At 48.7% G+C, this 20,129-nt stretch overlaps 2 protein-coding genes across 3 annotated transcripts; one reads left to right on the forward strand and one right to left on the reverse strand.

Annotated features, from left to right (window-relative positions):
- Positions 1–3,527: 3,527 nt before the first annotated feature.
- Positions 3,528–9,505, reverse strand: PRR3 (proline rich 3). Of its 2 annotated transcripts, XM_045800579.2 has the most exons (5): positions 8,661–9,505; positions 7,884–7,946; positions 5,741–5,923; positions 5,100–5,390; positions 3,528–4,848 (listed from the first exon to the last, which is right to left on the reverse strand). In XM_045800579.2, exons 1-5 carry the CDS (start codon positions 8,764–8,766, stop codon positions 4,742–4,744), a joined length of 750 nt encoding a protein of 249 aa, XP_045656535.1. In that variant the 5' UTR covers positions 8,767–9,505; the 3' UTR covers positions 3,528–4,741. The 2 variants fall into 2 exon arrangements, with proteins under 2 accessions (XP_045656535.1, XP_045656536.1); XM_045800580.2 differs by lacking the exon at positions 5,741–5,923 and having other exon boundaries at positions 8,661–8,842.
- A 12-nt stretch (positions 9,506–9,517) lies between these two features.
- Positions 9,518–17,142, forward strand: GNL1 (G protein nucleolar 1). Its single transcript, XM_045800578.2, has 12 exons — positions 9,518–9,990; positions 10,372–10,537; positions 10,905–11,041; positions 11,199–11,350; positions 11,468–11,539; positions 12,525–12,732; positions 12,897–12,992; positions 13,401–13,595; positions 15,628–15,806; positions 15,884–16,046; positions 16,286–16,426; positions 16,793–17,142. Exons 1-12 carry the CDS (start codon positions 9,918–9,920, stop codon positions 17,032–17,034), a joined length of 1,824 nt encoding a protein of 607 aa, XP_045656534.1. The 5' UTR covers positions 9,518–9,917; the 3' UTR covers positions 17,035–17,142.
- The last annotated feature ends 2,987 nt before the right edge of the window (positions 17,143–20,129 follow it).

Raw genomic sequence — 20,129 nt, forward strand, 5'->3', positions numbered from 1 at the left:
CAACAAAGCACTTCCGGTTGTCCGGGAATCCTGAGCCATGACTAGGTACTGAACGTGGTAATTTCGGACTAGTACGGAGGAGCAGAGGCATGCTTTTTTTTCTTTGTTTTTCAAGTGGTTAGGAGCAGAAGGACGCAGTCCATCTACTTAGGAAGAGGCCTGGTGTTGAGATACGTTGCAACGCCCTCAAGTGTAGAGTCGTAAACGAACTGTCGCCTAACAAAGTGCGGTAAAGCTTCGGTTCATTTTCGGTGGTGGGGGGAGCTAACAGTTTTTCTGAGGTATAATTGATACACAATAAACTGCACATACAATAAATTGACAGGGAATAAACTGCAAAATGAACACTTGGATCAAAGTTTTGACATATATACAACCATTAAACCACCACCACAATCAAGATTTGGGTTAGCTTCTAACTACCTCACTTTATAGACGTGGGAGCAAGATGCTCCCACAGCTCTTTCAGCTCCCGTTCTCCCCTTAAACCTTTATAATCATACTCTTGTCCCTATACTATTATCTGAGTCCATTCTTGCCAAGGTCAACAGATACGGGGCCAATTCTCTGTCCTCTTACTCTCCCAGCAGCATTTGAGGCACATGATCACTCCCACTTCCTTTGTTTTTTTTTCAGGGACCCTGCTTTCTGCAGGTTTCCCTTCCATTTCAGTGGTTGCTCCCTTTCCCTCCTTTCCTGGCTTCTCTTTAAGTCTAAATGTTTTGAGGCACATGCTTTGCCTGTCTTCTCTATCTGGACTTATCACCTATGTCTCATGTCTTTAAATACCATCCGTAACTGATGAAGATGCCCAAATGTCTCTTCTTGACCCCAACTTCTGCCCTAAGCTCCAGGCTCACAAATCCAGCTGTTTATTGGATATCCTTTCTGAGATCTCTAATAAATATCTCCAATTAGTATGTTCAAAACGGAACTCTTGTTTTTACTCCTTAACCCTGTGTCTCTTCCAGGTTTCCCATCAAGCAATCACACCATCTTTCATTTCGTTACTTGGGCCCAAACTGAAAGGTTATTCTCTTTTTCCATTTCCCCTCATCAGCAAACCATGTCTACTTCATTTATTCAAAAAACATATTTATTAAGCAAAGAGAGGACACTACACTCTGAGGTATCTCCCCAACCCTCTCTGGCCAAGCCTCCTCCATCTCCTTGTAAGTTTCATCCTTGTTCTTACTTGGCCACCAAATGTCAGCCCTCCTCAAGGCTGTCCTGGGCCCTTTTTTTTTTTTTTTAAAGATTGTATTTATTTGACAGAGAGAGAGCCGGAGAGCACAAGCAATGGAAGAGGGAGAGGGAGAAGCAGGCCCCCTGCCAAGCAGGGAACCCAATTTGGGGCTTGATCCCAGAACCCTGCGATCACGACCTGACCAAAGGCAGTCGCTTAACCGACTGAGCCACCCAGGCACCCCGCGCTCTCTTCTTCCCACTTGACATTCCCTTGACAACTGGGAATTGGCCTGATCCTAACAGCTAGGTCATGGTGCTCAAGTTTAATGTAACTTCACAGAACACCAATGTCAGACAAGGTTACTGTGACTGTCATGAAGTAAGTCAAAGTTCATAATCTTCTCTAAGCACAAAGACAATGTCACTGTGCAAATACCATAAATATTAAACAGCCCCCTCTCTGCTAAGATGAATGATGGCTTTTTTTGACCAGCTACACTTTTAGCCATGTTTCATTCCTCCGTCCTTCTAGATGGGATTTATTAAAATATGCAATCATAATTGCCCTCACTTCCTGAGAGCACCCAACCCAGAACAATTTCACTTCCCTGAACCTTCTCCCCAGATCACCTAGCACAAACCCTAGTCCTGTCATTCCTAACCCTTAGTGAGATAACCTCTGCAGAGTTTATAAATCCAGTTGCTTGACTATGGGTGTGTTCCTGGTGGTCTTTGTCTAGAGGGCATTGACACTTTTAGTCTTATTCTCTATTGCATCCCGAAATTTTAGCAGAGGGGCTAATAGAGGATGTTCATCCTGAAAGTCCAGTTTTGCTTAGCACATAGCTGCTTGAATAAAGATCACTTTTCCAAGCTTCAGTGGCAGCTGGGAAGACTAGTTATTATAGTCAGTGGCATGAAGTTGAAGAGCTGTGACCTTTAAGGAAATTTCCTCCAAGACAGCTGTTGTCCTCTGCCCTTCCCGGTCCATATTGAGAATTGGAGCATGGATAAGCTAGCTTCACTTCCCAAACCATGAATAGGAGGATCTGACCTCAGTAATTGTGGAGCTGAAATCTGGGGGGAGGGGTTCTGAATATTTGAGGTGGTGGCCTGATGCCTTGGACTGTCTACCTCTTGAATAGTTGAGAAATAAACTTCTATTTTGCTTTAAGACTAACTTTGGTTTCTGTTACAACTGAACTTAAAAGCCGATAAACCAGGGCATAGTAGGTACTTTTTAGTGAATGTTTCCATGCTCATGGTTTAACTACCACCTATATTGTAAAACACTCAGATATGCAGACATTTATGTCACTAGTTTTAATATGAATACCAAACCTGTATACCCACCTATTTTCTCTCCTCAGATGTCTTAAAAGGCAGCTCAGGCCCAGTAATTCCAAATTTCTAGCATTCTGTGTTCTCCCTGTATCTTTAAATGGTAGTTATGCAAGCCAGAACTACCCTGAAAAACCTAAAATACTTTCATTTTGATCTCTTATTTTCAAATGTCTACTTTTCTCCCGTTCTGTTACCCAAATCTATACCATCATAACTCACCTGGACTACTGAAGTTAGCTTTGAAGGCAATTCCAAGCCTGGTCAGCTCCATACATTGAGTTGATCTTGTTGAAAAACCAATCTAATCCATACCAACCTGCCTAAAACCCTTCAAAGGCTTTGGTATTAAGAAAAATACCCAAGTCTTTACGTATTCTAGGCCCTAAGTGGTCTTGCTCTTCTTCCTTCTGCCTGTCTCCTACTCTTCCCATCTCTTAGCAAACACCTTTGCTTGGACTTTGCTCTTCCACCGCAGGCCTCCTACTTGTCCTTCAGAGCTTGTCTCAGATGTCACCTTCCCAGTCTCCCTTCATTACATACTCCCTTTGCATTAGGTCTCACTTTTGACAGGTGTGACCTTACACATAATCATGATTTTTTGATAAACTGTCTACCCTGTAGATTTAAATTCATTGGTTTTAGTTGTTATTTCTAGTGCCTAGTATACTGTCAGGCCCACACTCTACAAATATTTGTTGAAAGACCATTTCGTCATTACAATTCCATAAACATCAAACATACATGGGTAGAGTATTAAAAAATTACTCCATGGATACTTGGCTTTTCTTTCTCCTCTAAAATCTTACCCTTGAACGTAATGCAGCTTGGTGTGTTTGATGCTTATAGGTTAGCAGGACCTCACTGGTTTCTTCAGACTCGAAGAAACTCAAGGTTTTCCTTTCTCCATCACCACTGTGTATGAACAAATGGAAGAATAAAGTGCTCCAACAAGAACAGCCTTATCTGCACCTCCAGAGATGACTGGAACACAGGGATTGAAGAAAATGCTTGTTTCCACTGCATTTATTACTAATATAAAAAAATGTTAAAAAGAAAAAAAAATTCATTCTCAGTTCTCCAACGGCTCTCATCCTTCCCTCCTGCCCACACAACTCCTGACCCACTTCCTTAGGGCCAGTTCAAAACCGAACCTGTTCACTGCCGTTTTCACAGAAAACAACCAGTGCCAGGGATGTAGGGAAGAAGGTTAGACGAGGGCGACAGTACTGTCCAGGGTCCACCCAAAGGTAGGCCAGGTGGAGATTCACAGAATTCAGACGAAAGGGCTGGTGGCCTCACAATGATGTACTCTAACTAAAGTGGGCTGGAGGGGAAATAGGGTAGCCCGTCAGAATCTTCAGAGGACATCTCATGGGCTTGTGTCAAACTCAGAAAAACCGACACCAGGAGAACGGGGAGACCAGGGAGGCAGTCTTGTGGAAAGTTTCACAATGCTCCCATGTTGGGAGGTGCGGAAAGTCTAGAGGGCACCAAAAGCCTCGCTCATTTTGGCAGAAAAACTTACTCTAGTGTTGGGAAGTCACAAAGATGCCACAGACACTGAGAAAGGCTACGTACGAGGGAATGCACAGTTTCACAAAGCACAGTGATCACAGACCAGAGCGGTGGGGATCATGCTACTGACGCAGAAACTACAAAATCCAAAAGCAGGGAAAGTGGCCTTTCAGGGAATAACTCTGCACCAGTCATCCACACTTGACCCCAGGTCAACCTGGTGAGTTTCATAGAACAACTGGCAACTTTGGGGGTAGGGGCTGTCACATAAAAAGGACTTAAAACAAGCAGCCAGAAGAAGGGAATGGTAGGAAAACTGCTCCAGGGCTCTCAGGAATTGAGGGCAGTACCGGGGGCTGGGTGGACAGATGCACAAGAAACAGCACCAAAGAGGTTTCCTGTTCAGCAGTCAGTCGGCGAAGGGGAAGAGGATCCAGGAGGCAGTTGAAGGGAGCAAAGATGGGGTCCTGAAGGCGAGTCTCTGGAGGCTGGATCAGAAGAAGGCCCACACACTGGGCACCAGTGATGAAACACAGCTCTGGACCCCGAACTGGGGAGGTGGCGAGTGGGGGTGGGTGTCACTGACTGAGGGTGGTGGGTAGAACAGCCTCACAGTAGCCATCACAGGGCCACAGGGAAACATATGGCCGCTAGGTCAGAGGGCTCCTTCCAGTCTGGATGGGAAGGCACAGTCTCACAGAGGAGGTCCATTGACGCCTGGGTGGTAGAAGGCACAGAGGTCCTCATATCGACAGTGGCCCTTTTTGGCAAAGTGTCGGCAGACAGGGCGGTTGGATTTGTCTGTAAACAAGTGAAAATTGAGCAGTTTAAAATATAAGAAAGCAAACAAACGTAACAAAAAACAAGAGACAGAGAAGGCAGTCAGATTTCCTACTCTCTACCATTTCTAGACATTTTAGAATGGTAGTCATTTTCCTGGGAGAAAAACATATTCAGGGCTATTCCTATTTCAAAAAGACAAAGGAGAAGTCACAGGCATTCCGGGAGTGATGGGTATTAAATGTGTACAGGCATAAAAAAATGGACCTCACCTTCCATAACTTGGGGACCATCCTTGGGCGGGCAGGTATTTTTGATAAGAGACCAACTTTTGAGCCTTCGAGGATTTCTCTGCTCTTTGTGAAAGCCTCCCCTGGAAGGACCCCCATGTCCTGGTCCAGGAAAAGGAGGTTCAGTATTGGCCCCCCACCAACCACGACCATATGGGCCACACCTGGGGCCTAGGCCTCCCCGAATTGGGCCTCTGCCCCGGGGAGGAGGTGGGAGACTCAGCAGTGGTGGAATCATTGGTCCCCTTGATCCTGGAGGACCTCTGTGAAGAGCTGGAGAGAAAGAGAAGAAAGACGTGGAAAGGTGATCAGCAGCCAGCTTAATCCTGATAAGGAAGCCCTGTGTTTTTGTTTTTTTACTTTTTATCGAAGTACAATATACATACAGAAAAATACACCAATTTTAAGTGCACAACTCAATTACCACCAACTCAATTACACCTCTGCTTTTACCACCCAGGTGAAGGGATAGAGCCTTCTTAGAACTCGGAAGTCCTCCCCCCCTTGGTGCCCCTCCTCCCCCACTATTCCACCCTCCTCCCCAAAAGTAACCACTATCCTGACTTCTAGCACCATAGGTTAGTTTTTGCCTGTTTTTGAACTTCGCATAAATGGAATCATACAGTCTGCATTCTTTTCTGTCTGGCTCCTTTCGCTCAACATCGTGTTTGTGAGATTCATCCAGGTTGCCTGTAGCAGGAGTTCGTTCATTTTCATTGCAGTGTAGTATCCCATTGCATGCACACACAACAACTTATTTATCCATTCTACTGATGGTGGACATGTGGGTGGATTCCAGTTTGGGGCTATAACGAAAAATGCTGCTATGAACATTTTTATACATGTCTTTGTTACACATATGATGCATTTCTTCTGAGTATAAACGTAGTAGAGGTATTGTTGGGTCCTAGGGTATATGTATGCTAAAGTTTAATGAAGTCAAACTTTCTTTTTTAAAGTGGCTGTACCAATTTTCACTCCCACTGGCGACTGTTCCATAGCCTTGACAACACTTAGTATTGTCGATTGTTTTCATTTTTGCCATTTGGGGAGTGTTGTTTTTTTTTTTAAATTGTGGTGGAACACATAACATAAAATTTGCTGTTTTCTTCTTCTTCTTCTTTTTTTTTAAAAGCAAATTCTATGCCCAACGTGGGGCTCGATCTCACAACTCTGAGATCAAGAGTCACATGCTCTACCAACTGAGCCAGCCAGGCGCCTAAGATTTGCCATCTTAACTATTTTTAAGTGCATGTTTCAGTAATGTTAAGTAAATTCTCATTGTTGTGAAACACATCTTTAGGACTTTTCCATCTTGCAAAACTGACTCTATAGCTACTAAAACAACTCTCCTTTCCCCCCTCCACCCAGCTCCTAGTAACCACCATTCTATTTTGCTTCCATGAGTTTGACTACTTTAAATACCTCATAAGTGGAATTACATATTTCTCTTTTTTTGACTGGCTTGTTTCATTTAGCAAGATGGCCGAATGTTCATCCATGCTGTAGCATGTGACAGGATTCCCTTCCTTTTTGGGGCTGAATATTCCATTGCATGAATATACCATATATTCATGACCATATCATTCATCTGTCAATGGACACTTGGGTTGCTTCCAGCTCTTGGCTATTGCAAATGGTGCTGCTATGAATATGAGTGTGCAAATATCTCTTCAAGATCCTGCTTTCCATTCTTTAGGATATATACCCAGAAGTGGGAATGCTGGATCATGGGATAGTTCTATTTCTAATTTTTTTTGAGGAAACTCCAGTGTTTTCCATAGAATTGCATCATTTTACAATCTCACCAACAGTGCACAAGGGTCTTAACTTGAAGTGTTATGTTTTCATCTTGTGATTATTTAACAACTAATGATATTGAGTTCTTGTTCACATGTTCTTGGCCATTTAGATCTCAGTTTTTGAGAGACAGCTGTTCTGATACTTTGCCCATTTTTCTAACAGATTGTCTAAAAGAGTCCTGTGTATGTTCTAGATACGAGCACTTTATTGGTTTTATTTATTGCAAATATTTTCTACTCTATGACTTCCTATTAATTTCTTAATGGTGTCCTTTGATTAATAAAAGTTTAATGTAGTTCGGTTTATCAATCTTCGTAGTTTCTTGTCTGTTTAAGAACTCCTACATCTTCCAAAACTATGAAAATATTTTTCTTTACCTTTAACACTTAGATCTACAGTTCGCTTTAAGTTGATGTTTACATATGATATGAACAGGAGGTCAGATTTCATACCCCCCCATGAATATCCAATTAATCCAGCATCATTTACTGAAATGACCACTTTTTCAGCTCCATCTTCATCATAAATGAGGTGTCTACATACGTGCAGGCCTGTTACTGGACTTTTTGTACCAGGCTGTAGACTTTTAGGTCTGTTATTGTGCCAATACCACACCATAACTACTATAGCTTTAAAGTAAATCGTGATATTCAGGATAAGTCCTCCTACTTCAAGTTTGTATCTGTAATCTCTCAGCCTGATCCTTTGCATTTCCATATAATAATATAGAATGCTATTTCCATTATAGGGATTGTAAATGGGAATGCACTGAATCCATAGATCAATTTGGGAGTAAGTGACATTTTTACATTGACCTTTCCAACCTGTGAATATACAACATCTCTCCATTCATCTCTGTACAGAATCCCTGATCTTTTGGTTTTCGGTCCTCCTGGGTTTTAGTTAATCCCTTGCTCCCTTCTCGAGGACCTAATCAAAGAATCAGAGCCCCCTCATCCTCACCTGACTTGGGGTCACCAGGCTTTCCATTGGCCATGGGGGGAGGGCCCAGAAGGCTGGGTGGTCCTAAGAGTAGACATGAAAATATAGTCATTAGAATGGACTAACGTACGGATGATCCTATCTTATGTTTTTCTACTACTCATTTCTTAATTCAATCAGTAAAGCCAGATACATTCTCAGCAGTTACAAGTTCTCAGGCAAATCTACCTGCCCTTTCCTCAAAAAAGCATTTCCAGTTTGGAGGGAAAAAAAAATGGAGACTCAGTCAAGGAGGATAACGCTGGAAAGAGACCTTACAGCTTTCTCTTTTCCTTATACAGTTGCTACCCAAAACATCCTAGGTGATTCCAGAAGTAATTCAATCCCTCTCTTTAACTGTTTGGCCAATCAGAACGATCCTCCCCTGCCCCAGAGTAGTTTAGAGAAGGCAGCACTTCTACCTTCCCTGTGTAAGTCTGGTCACAAATTGTTATCCTAGTCGTCGTAATCTGCAACCTCTCTAGGGCCCCCTCTTCCTTGCCGTTCTGCGACTGCGCACCCGAGCTCTTTATCCTCTCCTTCCCTGCCTTCTTCAGAAAGGTTAGAGGCCGGATCGAAGTTGAGGGGTCAAGGAAGAGAACTCGCTCAGGGACCCACACCGGACAGCCTCCTATCCCCGCCCCAGCGCTTGCGCCCTTCCTCCTTCCGTTAGAGCCCCCTCCCCCGCACCTTTTCAGACCCTAACTCCTCGCCTCGACCAGCTGACAGGTATGTGCACACCCCTCCCGGGCTCCTCACCGATGGGACTCCCATCCTCCTCGTCTCCAGTCTCTTCCCGCTCTGACAGCGGGGGCTGATGCGGTGGCGGCGGCTGCTGCTGATTCTGCTTCTTTCGTTTCGGCATCGTGGTTGCGGCAATGGCTGCAGCGGGATTTGGAGGGCAGTGAGGAAGGGGCACGCTGGGATTCTATTTCCGCTTCCGGGGGGGTGGCTGGAGAAGCTGAGGCTCCCGCCATTTCACTTCCGGAGGGCTCCGGGGAGATTTTGTGCGGCTCACTCTCTCATAAAACACCTCCCTCGGTCTCTGCCAGGCACAGAGGCAGTCTCAAGCCTTCTTTTTGTTGAGTTCCTATAAATGCTTTTAAAAATTCCTCTCTTCTCCCTTCGCTGAAAAAAAAAACCCACAACCGGCGCCTCACTCTGTGCCATAGAGTCGATAGGCTCTCGGGCCAGAATGCCTGAGAGCTGTCGCATCTTAAGATCGCCACATCCGGCCCCCGGTTACTATGGTAACGGCTGCAGGCACAACTTCGTGCCCTCTGACCTCTCTCCCAAAATCCTTGTCCCACCTGGGTTTCCTTCCTCATCCGCGCTTGCCCTTATGATCTGTAAACCTGCTCCTTATCGCTCCCACAAGGAATCTGGGTCCCAAGACTCTTAAGACAGCTACCCTCCCCTCAAGACGTCTGGCCCCGCCCCCAGTGTAGATGAGCAATTCGACTTCATTCCCCGGACGCGCAATCCCGTCTTTCCACTAAGGTCAAGCCCCGGGCGGGGGGAGGAGGACGGGTAAAGTAACTTCAGCGCATCCACGCTCCTCTTTCTCCCAGGTGGTAGGACCCGCCTTCCGCTCCACCGCCCCCTTCCAGGTGAGTGGTAGCGTCCCCCCAGCGCGCAAGGTAGTGATGACACACGTCCCCCCTCCTCCGAACGCGAGTTGGTAGCGTCCGTGACGAAGTTAGCTTGATCCTCCCACGCGCGCCTCCTTCCTCGCCGCCGCTGCGCCCTCTCGGTGCCACTGACTCTCACGTGCGGGTAGCCCACCCCGCATCGTCGTCTCGCCTCGCTCCCAGAAGGAAGTGGCTATATTTCCTTCGCCTTCCACCCAGGCCACGGGGGGCAAATCGGCCAGGCCCGCCCGGTGACGTCACCTCATAGCCCCGCCCCCTTAGGGTCCCAGGCCCTTGCGGCGGGGGTTGCCCGGGGGGGGTGGGGGGGAGTCAGTTGAGGCGGCAGGAACTCGGAGGAGGGTGGGCCAGGTGACTGGTCCAGGCCATGCCGAGAAAGAAGCCCTTCAGCGTGAAGCAAAAGAAGAAGCAGTTGCAGGACAAGCGGGAGCGGAAGCGAGGTCAGTGCGGGAGCTGGGGAGGGGGCGGGGCTCGGGCTCCCGCACCTCTGGAAGGAGGGGTGTGCCCGCCGCACCCCTGCGGGGCGTGGGAGTGGGTGGTGGCAGCGCGCGGGCGATCGGGATTCTCTCACCCCAGTCTCCCTGGAAGGGGTGGGAAAGGATGGAGAATTGGGGGAGGGGAATCCCCCCCAGCTCGAACGGGGCGCCATCCCCGCAGGTCTCTGGAGAAGAAATGACTCCCCCCACGCACATCCGGTAGGGTCTTGGTCAGGATGACCAAAAGAAGTGGGGTGGTGTGAGGGGAAGCCACACGGACCGGAGAGGGGGTCCTACGGCCCCTTAGAGCCATCCAGTATTGGCGTCACCGCCTCCTCCCCGCAGGGCTCCAAGATGGGCTGCGATCCAGTTCCAACAGCCGCAGCGGGAGCCGGGAGCGGCGGGAGGAGCAGACTGACACCTCGGACGGGGAATCTGTGACCCATCATATCCGCAGGCTCAACCAGCAGCCTTCCCAGGGGTTGGGTCCTCGAGGCTATGACCCAAATCGGTGAGAACAGGCGTGGCGGGGGGGCGCTGGCCGGGGCATCCCCGCCTACCCGGAAGTGAGAGTGTTGGGGGAAAAAGCCGGCTGCTGCTGCTGGAGGAGGTGGGACTGGGATGCCTTGTCTCCGCAGGCGGCTGGGCTCACCGGAGCTGGCCACAATCCTCCCTTCCGGAGGGGCTGGAGAGAGTTCTTGGCTTTTAGAAGGGCGAGGTTTAGGAGAAGGCCGAATATTGCGGGAGAGGGACTTGAGGGAGGGTCGACTGAGAGGAGACTTGAACAACTGGAGAGAAAGCTCTACGAAGTTGTCTGCCCAGGAGGGGAGTTTGTGGCCACGGGATTGCAAGAGATGCTGCGGTCCCTGTCCCATTAGATACCGGCTGCATTTTGAGCGAGACAGCCGGGAGGAGGTGGAAAGAAGAAAGAGGGCAGCCCGCGAGCAAGTGCTGCAGCCGGTTAGTGCTGAGCTGCTGGAGCTGGACATCCGGGAGGTCTATCAGCCTGGCTCAGGTGAGAGCTCAACACCTGGATGTTTGGGAGAGGCAATGGGCTGGGGGAAGGAACTTGGAAGAGGAAGAGCTGACTGTGAAGGATGAGAGGTTTGGGATCCACTCTTGAACCCTGAAACTATTCTCAGACTTACTTGGACTTTTTCTTAACTTCCCAGTCCTGGACTTTCCCCGGCGTCCTCCTTGGAGCTATGAGATGTCCAAAGAGCAGCTAATGAGCCAGGAGGAACGGAGCTTCCAGGAGTATCTTGGGAAGATTCATGGGGCTTACACCTCTGAGAAACTCAGCTACTTTGAGCATAATCTGGAGGTGAGAATGGAGTGGGGACAGGCGTGGGGCACAGTGACCCTTGGTCAAATTAGTCTGGGGTCAGGCAGGAGAGCAATTCTGGGCTTAGGTACTCTTCCACTGGTCTTGTCTTTTCAGACATGGAGGCAGCTGTGGCGTGTGTTGGAGATGTCTGACATTGTCCTGCTTATCACTGATATCCGACATCCAGTGAGTACTGGGGGTGAGGGGGACAAGGGGGATGGGGGAGGGAGATTCTTGTGGGGTAAAGGGCAGAGGCAAGAGTTGGAAGATGGAGCGATATCTTTCCTTTCTAGTCTTCCTACCTCATAGTGATGTCTGCAGTCAGGAACTCAGTCCTTTATTCATCAGTTCACAGCTTGTCACTGTTGGTTTGGTTAATTGACTTTCTTCTTTACTTCTTTTGATGAAAAACTGCGTATACTGTTTTCATTCCACCACAGCTAGACCAATAGAAAGTTTTAGTGTGGAGCTCTAGGGGATTCTGCGAAAGCAGCTGGGGACTTCCCCCTGCCCCACCGCATCAGTCACGACAGAACTGAGCCTTACATGGAAGACTAGGAGAGTGGTTAAGGCTCTAAAGTTGGCTGCTGGACAACCCTTGTATTAACCTGGCTCTACCACTCCATTGCTGTCCTCTAGTGGGAGAAAGGGAGGTCTGTGGGGGACATTTAGGTTGGAAATCCCTAACGGCACGTATACACACGCTCCTACACATACAGACATACGTGTGTGCTCACATGCACTCACACAGCCACGCATACTCATCACAAACCTGCAGACATGTGCTTATGTGCATATATGTACATGTAGATAGTTGTGTGCACACAAAAACAGGTATTAAGTTTTATCTCAACCCCCACCTTTTATCTCAACCTATGCCTGACCCCAACCTTTACGCCAGTGTGCTAGGTATCACTATTTCCTTGTCTTGTTTTTGGCTCATTTCCATCCCTAATCAGGACCTGTGAGAAGTCCCCCAGAGACAAATGTACAGGTATTGCTTACTGCTACTTTGTTTTTCTAGTTCAGTTTTGCTGATTTATCCTTTTGCCCCAGAATCTGCTACCACCAGAGTCTTGTCTCTGAGTGGTGTCTGGTGAGTGGGGAGCTGGAGGCAGAGAACTCTGGGTTGACCTCTCATTGCTCCCTCCTCTCACCAACCCTGTCCCAGGTTGTGAATTTCCCACCAGCACTTTACGAGTACGTGACTGGAGAACTTGGGTTGGCCTTGGTCTTGGTCCTGAACAAGGTGGATCTAGCCCCACCGGCTCTCGTGGTTGCCTGGAAGCATTATTTTCACCAACACTATCCCCAGCTCCACATAGTCCTTTTTACCTCTTTCCCTCGGGATCCCCGCACCCCACAGGACCCTAGTAGCGGTGAGTGGGCAATGAAGGCAGCATGGGAGAGGTGGGGTGGCAGGGGACAACAGGGAGAACAGAGAGGCTTGTTGACAAAGGAGTACCTGATCTTGGGCTTAAGGGTGGTGGGTGAGATGGGGTGCATAAGCCCATGTGCTAACATTTGTGCCCTCTGATCTCAGTTTTGAAGAAGAGTCGGAGGCGGGGGAGAGGATGGACTCGGGCCCTGGGGCCAGAGCAGTTGCTGAGAGCCTGTGAAGCCATCACTGCAGGGAAAGGTATATACCTCTTAGAGGGGAGCTGTGGAAGGATACGGGGGAGACCCAAGGCCTGGAGTCATTTTGCTTACCTTCCCTGCAGTCAGTCCCTTCTATTATGGATGTAGGTGAGCAGCCGGGGGGAGAGAGAGAAGAGGGAGCAGACTGACTTGGTGGCAACAAAGGTAGCAGGTAGGCAGGAGCTTCAGTGGTCTGTTGCCTTTAGTTTTCCCAGTATTTTTCCGAAACTCAAAAATTCACATGATTTCTAGGTGGTGTCAAGTGAAGGCCACGGAGAATCTGTCATGTAGGTTGGCACTCTCCAACTCCAGAGGGTGCCAGTTAGACCAACTGTGCAGTGCACAGGCTGTGCAGTCATCGAGGGTGGCCCTGGGGAGAGCCTTCATCATCTTCCCCTCCCCTGAACAGTGGACTTGAGCAGCTGGCGGGAGAAGATTGCCCGAGATGTGGCTGCGGCCACCTGGGGAAGTGGCTCTGGGGAGGAGGAGGAAGACGAGGATGGACCTGCAGTCTTGGTGGGGCAGCAGACTGACTCAGCGATGGAACCAACCGGCCCAACCCGGGAGCGCTACAAAGATGGGGTGGTGACCATCGGCTGTGTGGGTAAGGAAGCGGTGGCCCAGGCAGGGCAGCCTCCTGTGAGGCACAGAAGTTCAGAAAAGGAAGGTGTCGGCGAAAGATCCTGGCACCCTTGAGTTAAATTCAGGCTTTTCTTAGCTCGTATTGATCTTGAGCAAGTTAGTATCCACTCTGAGTCTTAGTTGTTTTGATCTTTAGAACGCAGGTGCTGATGCCCAGTTAGAACGGGTGTGAGGAATGAAGAGAGCAGCATGGGGAGAGCCCAAGGACGACTGACAAATAGTGTTAACAGTAATGATCACGGTTGCTAAGATTTATCATTTACACGATGCTTACCACGTACCAGGCATTGTTTCAAATGACACGTATCTTAACTGTTTCCATGGTAGTAATCAATCTGTAGTAGAGAAATCATGAAGTCCTAGCAGGAGCTTAGTTAGAATTAGTATCTTTCTGAGTCTTATCCCTTCAAGTCTGTTGCCAAGGAGCATCTTCCCTGAATTAAAAGCCTTGTTTCTGTGCTTGGTGGGGAAGAAAGGAATGTATGATTAGGCCCAGGGCCCCTTTCCTTTGTCCGTGGGAGAGGTAAGAAGTGACTTGGGCAAAGTTTGTGGAATCTGGGGGTGATAGGGGAATCAAATTAAGGAGAGTAGAGTAGTTAGTTGGGCTCCTTGGAAACGCTCCTGACTTAGTCTCCTTTTTGTCCTGGGAACAACCTGACTGCTGACACATGGCACCCTTTGCTGTCCTTTCCCCCTGCTTCTCCCTGGCGAGGGTGGGAGGTGGGGGTGGGGTATCCACTGTTTCAGGTCTCTGCAGTAACTTCTCTGTGTTCATAGTGATGTAAGCGAGAGCATTTTCTGTGGCACAGGCAGTCCTGAGCTTAGATTTACCTCTAGTTATTGGCAGATATTTACTAAGTGCCAGGTGCTGTTCCAGGGGCAGATTATGCTGCCATGAAAGGGGCAGAAAAGTCCCTGCTCTCACAGAGCTTATTGCCTTGGAAGTAAATTGATTTCATGATTTGAAATCATATTATTTAGGGGCAACAAAAGGGGGTAGAGAGTGACCCAGAGAGGAGGGTTCTCATGGAAGCCCCCTTTGAGAAGAGCCCAGGATGTGGAGAGGCAGTAGCCATTTGGAGATACGGGAAAAGGGCCTTCCAGGCCAAGGGATCAGTAAATGAAAAGATCTTGATGTGGGAGCAAGCTTGGTGATTATGGGACAAGCCAGGGTGTCAGAGCATTGGGAGATGGGAGCCATGGGGATGAGTAAGATGGAGGAGAGGGGCAGGACGAGGGAGTTCACGGTCTGTGAAAGGGGCTGGCTGTAGAGCCGGGTCATGGTATCTCAGCTGGGTAAGAAGGGAAGTGAGGACGTGAGTCCAGTATGGAATAGTGGGTCAAAGATGTATTGGACCTGAGGAACAGAATAAGTGAGCTGGAATGATAGGACATCCGGGCAGAGAAGAGTGATGCTTGCAGTTGGGATTTTGGAGGTGTGAAGTGACCAGATCCAGAGTGTGGTCACGGCAGTGGGTAGTTGAGGAAATGACCTTTGGCAGATAGATGCTGGCACTGAGAGGCCAGAGTGCTAAACAGGCCACCTGTACAGATACCAAGGTCACCTGGAGCGATGGAGATGGTCCTGAAGAGAGTGGCAGTGAGCCTCAAGGGTTTCCGTTCTTCTCCATAGAGCAGTTGTGGTGACTGTGAGCTGCATGTCTCACTTGTCTTCGGCATTTAGTGTGCTGCAGGCACTGAACCACACGGTGGTGTTTAATCATGACCACTTTGAGCTTGAAGGTATCTGCACTTGTAAAATGAGGAAACAAAGGCTCAGGAAATGAAGCAAATAGCCTTGAGGTTACAAAGCTGATAAGTGGAGAGGCTAGGATTCAACCCTGGCAGCCCAGAGTCTGATTTGCAACTTGCAAGTTTATACAGTTTCCTTAATTTCTGTGTTTGACTTCCCTTTTTATCTATAGCTATAGCATTGCACCCTGCCTGTCCAGAGTAGGGAACTGTCCAGTGTTAATTCTTCTTGCCTTCCTTAGGTTTCCCCAATGTGGGCAAGTCCTCGCTGATCAACGGGCTGGTGGGCAGGAAGGTCGTGAGTGTCTCCAGAACCCCCGGCCACACCCGATACTTTCAGACCTACTTTCTCACCCCCTCTGTGAAGCTCTGTGACTGCCCTGGCCTCATATTCCCATCCCTTCTGCCCAGGCAGTTACAGGTATGAGGGCAGAGGGGGCAGGGAGGGAGAGGAGGCAGGAGGTCAGGAACAGACTGAGCACTCTTGTTTCCCCTCAGGTTCTGGCGGGGATCTACCCCATTGCCCAAATCCAGGAGCCATACACTGCTGTGGGCTACCTGGCCTCTCGAATCCCTGTGCAGGTCCTGCTCCACCTGCGCCACCCAGAGGCCAAGGATCCCTCAGCAGAACACCCCTGGTGTGCCTGGGACATCTGTGAAGGTGGGCTCCATGTTCCTGGTTTCTCCTCCCCTTACCCTGAACCCTGCCCTATCTCTTCACCTCTCCTCAGAGGTTCTGTCATCGATGAAGCACCTGGCTACTCATGCCTGGATTTCTGTTGTGGGGCCAGCAAGATCGGTGGCCTGGGATGTTCTGGAAGGACTGTGTTATGGGAATGGGGTGATGGTGACTGGGCCCGGTGAACGGCTTCCCTCCTCACTATTCTTTTCTCTCTCCAGCCTGGGCGGAGAAGCGTGGTTATAAGACAGCTAAGGCAGCCCGGAATGATGTGTACAGAGCAGCCAACAGCCTCCTGCGGCTGGCACTGGACGGCCGCCTCAGCCTGTGTTTTCATCCCCCGGGCTACAGTGAGCAGAAAGGTCAGACAACCAGTGTTCTTGTGCTGTAATGTAGGCAAAAGGGTGTGGGCTTTGTGACCACACGGAACGAGGGTCAGACCTGGATTCTGTACCTGTCGGCCAGCTCTGTGTTACTAAGCGTCTTTGAGACAGTTTCCTGATCTGCAAAACCAGGGTGACAGTTGCCGTCTTGCAAGGTGATGGAGAGGAGAGTGATGTATGCAGAGCTTTGTTCAGTGCCCAGCACACGGGGATTTGCATGAATGAATTGAATGCCAGCAGCTGCAAAACTGATTATTGCTCTTAGTCTTTGCCTCTTCCTCATCTTTCTTTAGCTTTAGTTCCTTGCTTGAAACGTTCTTCTGTTCTCTTGTTTTGGTTCCCCAGGCACCTGGGAGTCCCATCCGGAGACCACAGAGCTGGTGGTTTTGCAGGGCAGGGTGGGGCCAGCAGGTGACGAGGAAGAGGAGGAAGAAGAAGAGCTGAGCAGCTCCTGTGAGGAGGAGGGAGAGGAGGACCGGGATGCGGATGAGGAGGGGGAAGGGGATGAGGACACCCCAACTTCAGCTCCAGGGTCCAGCCTGGCTGCCCGAAACCCTTACGCCCTCCTGGGAGAGGACGAGTGCTGAGTCCCTCCCCTGTGCCACCTGCTCCACCCAGCATCTCTGCTTTTGGACTGACCTGGGGGTGCCTCCCCTCCGCTGCCCCAGTTGTGAATAAAGATTGTCTGCTTTGTAGCCCCTTCCCCGAATGGACTGAGGTGAGAGCGGCTGTTTTAGCCAACAGCTGTGGGAGACCTCTCTCCTTTTCTCCTTTCTTTCTCCTCTTTGGGAAGGAAGAGTTCTCTTAGGAAATAATTCACTGGGTTGTAAGGCCCAGAAATCCACTGTCTCTGCTCACTCTCCCACCGTGCACCTTATGAATCCCATTATCAACATGGGGAGGGGAAGTCACTTCAGGCTTTGAGGCCTGGTCTAAATCCAACCCTCTTCTGGAGTTTGTGCCATTCCTTCTCTCTCAGATCTGAGCAGCAGCCCTGTGCCCCTGCTGCTTGACCTGGGTCTGTTAGGGTTTACTAGCTGCCAGGAGCGCTTTGGAGCAGAAGTGGTAAGAGGTGTGACAAGCTGATGTGTCTGTGTGAGCTTTTTATAGGATTTACTCAAATTCAACAAACACTTGTGGAGGGCCAACTGTGTGTCTGGATCTCTGCTAAGCACTGAGCATATAAAGATGTGCAGGCAGGGCCTGACCTTAATGTGCAGCCTGGCCATGATTAAGACCCCATTCTCAGGCATCCAAGTTTTTGGATTAAGAAGAGTGTATGATGTTCTCCAAATCTTTGGGGCTCATTCACTATAATTCTAGGACTTCCTGTTGATAGAAATTTTTAGTTAAGACAATGTTTGTGAAAATGGTGATTAAATGTGTTCAAGTAGCATCTTAATTACTGGCAAACAACTAGTGTGCACATTTATGATTTAAGCAGACCAGCCGCTTAAGTACAGTGTTAAGCTTTATTGTTTAAAGGTCCACATGCACTAAAAGTCTATGAAATTCATAGGGGAGGCACAGAGCCAGTGTTTTGAATCCCATTTAGCCTGGTTTGGGCGTAGAGCAAAGATGATCAGTGTAAGGTCTGAGCTAGAACTCAGCAGGTAGCCAGAGTGATCTTATGGAGTCCTGTGCATTTCAGCAGCAGTCAGCTATCTTGTGAGTCAGGACATGTGAAGACTTTTTGTACTTCTTTGTTAAGCAAGCAGCTAGACTCCTGGACTTAATCATTGCAGGAAAGGGAGAATGGGATTTGTTTTATTGGCTGCCACAGTGCTAAGCGGTAGCAAAAAGTATTTTCAACAGGTTGACAAACATATACTGTTAGATGCAGGAGCGAGGAGAAGACGGAGAACCAGATTCCTTCTCTTCACTCTAAAGCATCCCCTGTAGGATCTGGGTCACTGGGCAGTTTTCTGTAATGCCAGTAGAAACCCGGTCAATCCTGGAGTGAAGGAAACTAAGTATATCTAGGGGAGGCTGGCATGTTTGGCTTTTGAGTCCTGGTCACATTCCCGCAAGCTCACTGTCTCTTGGTCCCAGTGAGGACATAGGCCCTGGAATTTCCAGTCCAGTGCAAAGATAAAATAGCGTCAGCATGTGAATGTGCTTGAAGTTTACTCAAAATGTGCGGGGCGTTGAGGGGGGGGAGAGAAAAAGTCCCAGTTAGAGAAAAGCCCATCTTATCTCCCATGTTGGGCTCTTTAGCCTCAAGGCTGACTCTTCTGATGAAAGAAAGGAGCTCAGGCTCAGCTTCCTCTGAGGGTTCATGATGTTTAGGGAAGCAGGGGATTTATCTGCTACTAGAGGTAGGGACATTGGAGTGTTCTCAAGAAATGGAGGAAAGGGAGAAAATCAGAATTCTACCTGTCCCCTCCCCTCCTCCTCTGCAGTGCTGCCTCTCTCGACTTTTATCTGTTTGCTGTCTCATGAATTTCACCGGGGCTATTGGGAGAGTCTGGGTGAAGGGATGAAAAGGTGAGACCTGGAGCTGGAGGGGAAGCTGAAGAGGGGTTGGTTTTTTTTTTTTTTTTTTTTTTTAAGATTTTACTAACTTATTTATTTATTTTACGTATTTGTCAGAGAGGGAGAGAGAGAGAGATCACAAGCAGGGGGAGTAGCAGGCAGAGGGAGAGGGAGAAGCAGGCTCCTGCTGAGCAAGGAGCCCGATGTGGGACTCCATCCCAGGGATCATGACCGAGCTAAAGGCAGACGCTTAACCAACTGAGCCACCCAGGCATCCCAAGAGAGGGAATTTTTATGCTGAACACCTAGAAGGAGGTACCATCCCCCAGGGGCTATATTGTAAATGATTCTTCCCAGGCCCCGGTCAGTGACTCACTGTAGCAAAGAAAGACTGGCAAAAGAACTATCTTAGCAACAAACAGATTTCAGAGAAGGACAAATAATACCCCAATACCACCAGTACCTCGGGCTCAGGGTTGAAACCGACTAAAAGGGACAAAGGAAACCAGGGGTCCTGTCTCCCTTCCCTGCTGAAATACCGAAGACCCCTGTCCTCACATCCCTTGGCCTAGGTCACATCTACTATGAGGATACTTGACCATGGGGATCTGGGGCCCTGGCAGTTTCCACTGCTTCTGGCCAGTGTCTGTCTGTCTGTCTCTCAAAGTTTATTTATTTATGCAATCTCTACACCCAATGTGGGGCTAAAATTCATGACCCTGAGATCAAGAGCCACATGCTCTCCCGACTAAGCCAAGCACCTCTTTGGTCAGTCTCTTGATGGAGAGAACTCAGTGTTTCTCATTCATGCTGGCATTCTATTTAGACATTGAGGAACTTCCTTCCAAGCATCTCTTTTTTCAGATGTTTGTTTTAATTTTTATTTTATTTATTTGAGACAGAGCACCAGTCGGGTGGGGGTGGTAGGGGCAGACAGAGGGAGAGGAAGAAGCAGACTTCTCACTCAGCAAGGAGCCTGATGAGGGGCTTGATCCCAGGATCCTGGGATCATGATCTGAGCCGAAGGGAGACGTGTAACTAACCGAGCCTCCCAGGCGCCCCATCAGACTGAGTTCTAACCCTGCTTCTGGGGCAATGTAGCTGCGTGCAGTCTAGGGTTGTTCAATCATCTAGGCCTCTGTTTCTTAATTTCTTATGATCACTGATAAAATCAACAAAAGTTGGTTGAAAACAGTACGTGCCAGGC

Source organism: Ursus americanus, chromosome 32 (genome assembly GCF_024610735.1).
Source record: "Ursus americanus isolate L20-20 chromosome 32, mUrsAme1.1.p, whole genome shotgun sequence".
Lineage (NCBI taxonomy): Eukaryota > Metazoa > Chordata > Mammalia > Carnivora > Ursidae > Ursus > Ursus americanus.

What these genes read in the sequence shown, in the direction of transcription:
- PRR3 (XM_045800579.2), bottom strand. Translation starts at nt 8,766, where the DNA reads ATGCCGAAACGAAAGAAGCAGAATCAGCAGCAGCCGCCGCCACCGCAT. An exon ending in GGAGGATGGGAGTCCCATCG is followed by an intron (nt 7,947 to 8,660) that starts GTGAGGAGCCCG and finishes GTCTACTCTTAG; the next exon opens with GACCACCCAGCCTTCTGGGC. An exon ending in GCCTGGTGACCCCAAGTCAG is followed by an intron (nt 5,924 to 7,883) that starts GTGAGGATGAGG and finishes TTTTCGTTATAG; the next exon opens with CCCCAAACTGGAATCCACCC.
- GNL1 (XM_045800578.2), top strand. Translation starts at nt 9,918, where the DNA reads ATGCCGAGAAAGAAGCCCTTCAGCGTGAAGCAAAAGAAGAAGCAGTTG. An exon ending in GGTCTATCAGCCTGGCTCAG is followed by an intron (nt 11,042 to 11,198) that starts GTGAGAGCTCAA and finishes TTAACTTCCCAG; the next exon opens with TCCTGGACTTTCCCCGGCGT. An exon ending in TTCTGCCCAGGCAGTTACAG is followed by an intron (nt 15,807 to 15,883) that starts GTATGAGGGCAG and finishes GTTTCCCCTCAG; the next exon opens with GTTCTGGCGGGGATCTACCC.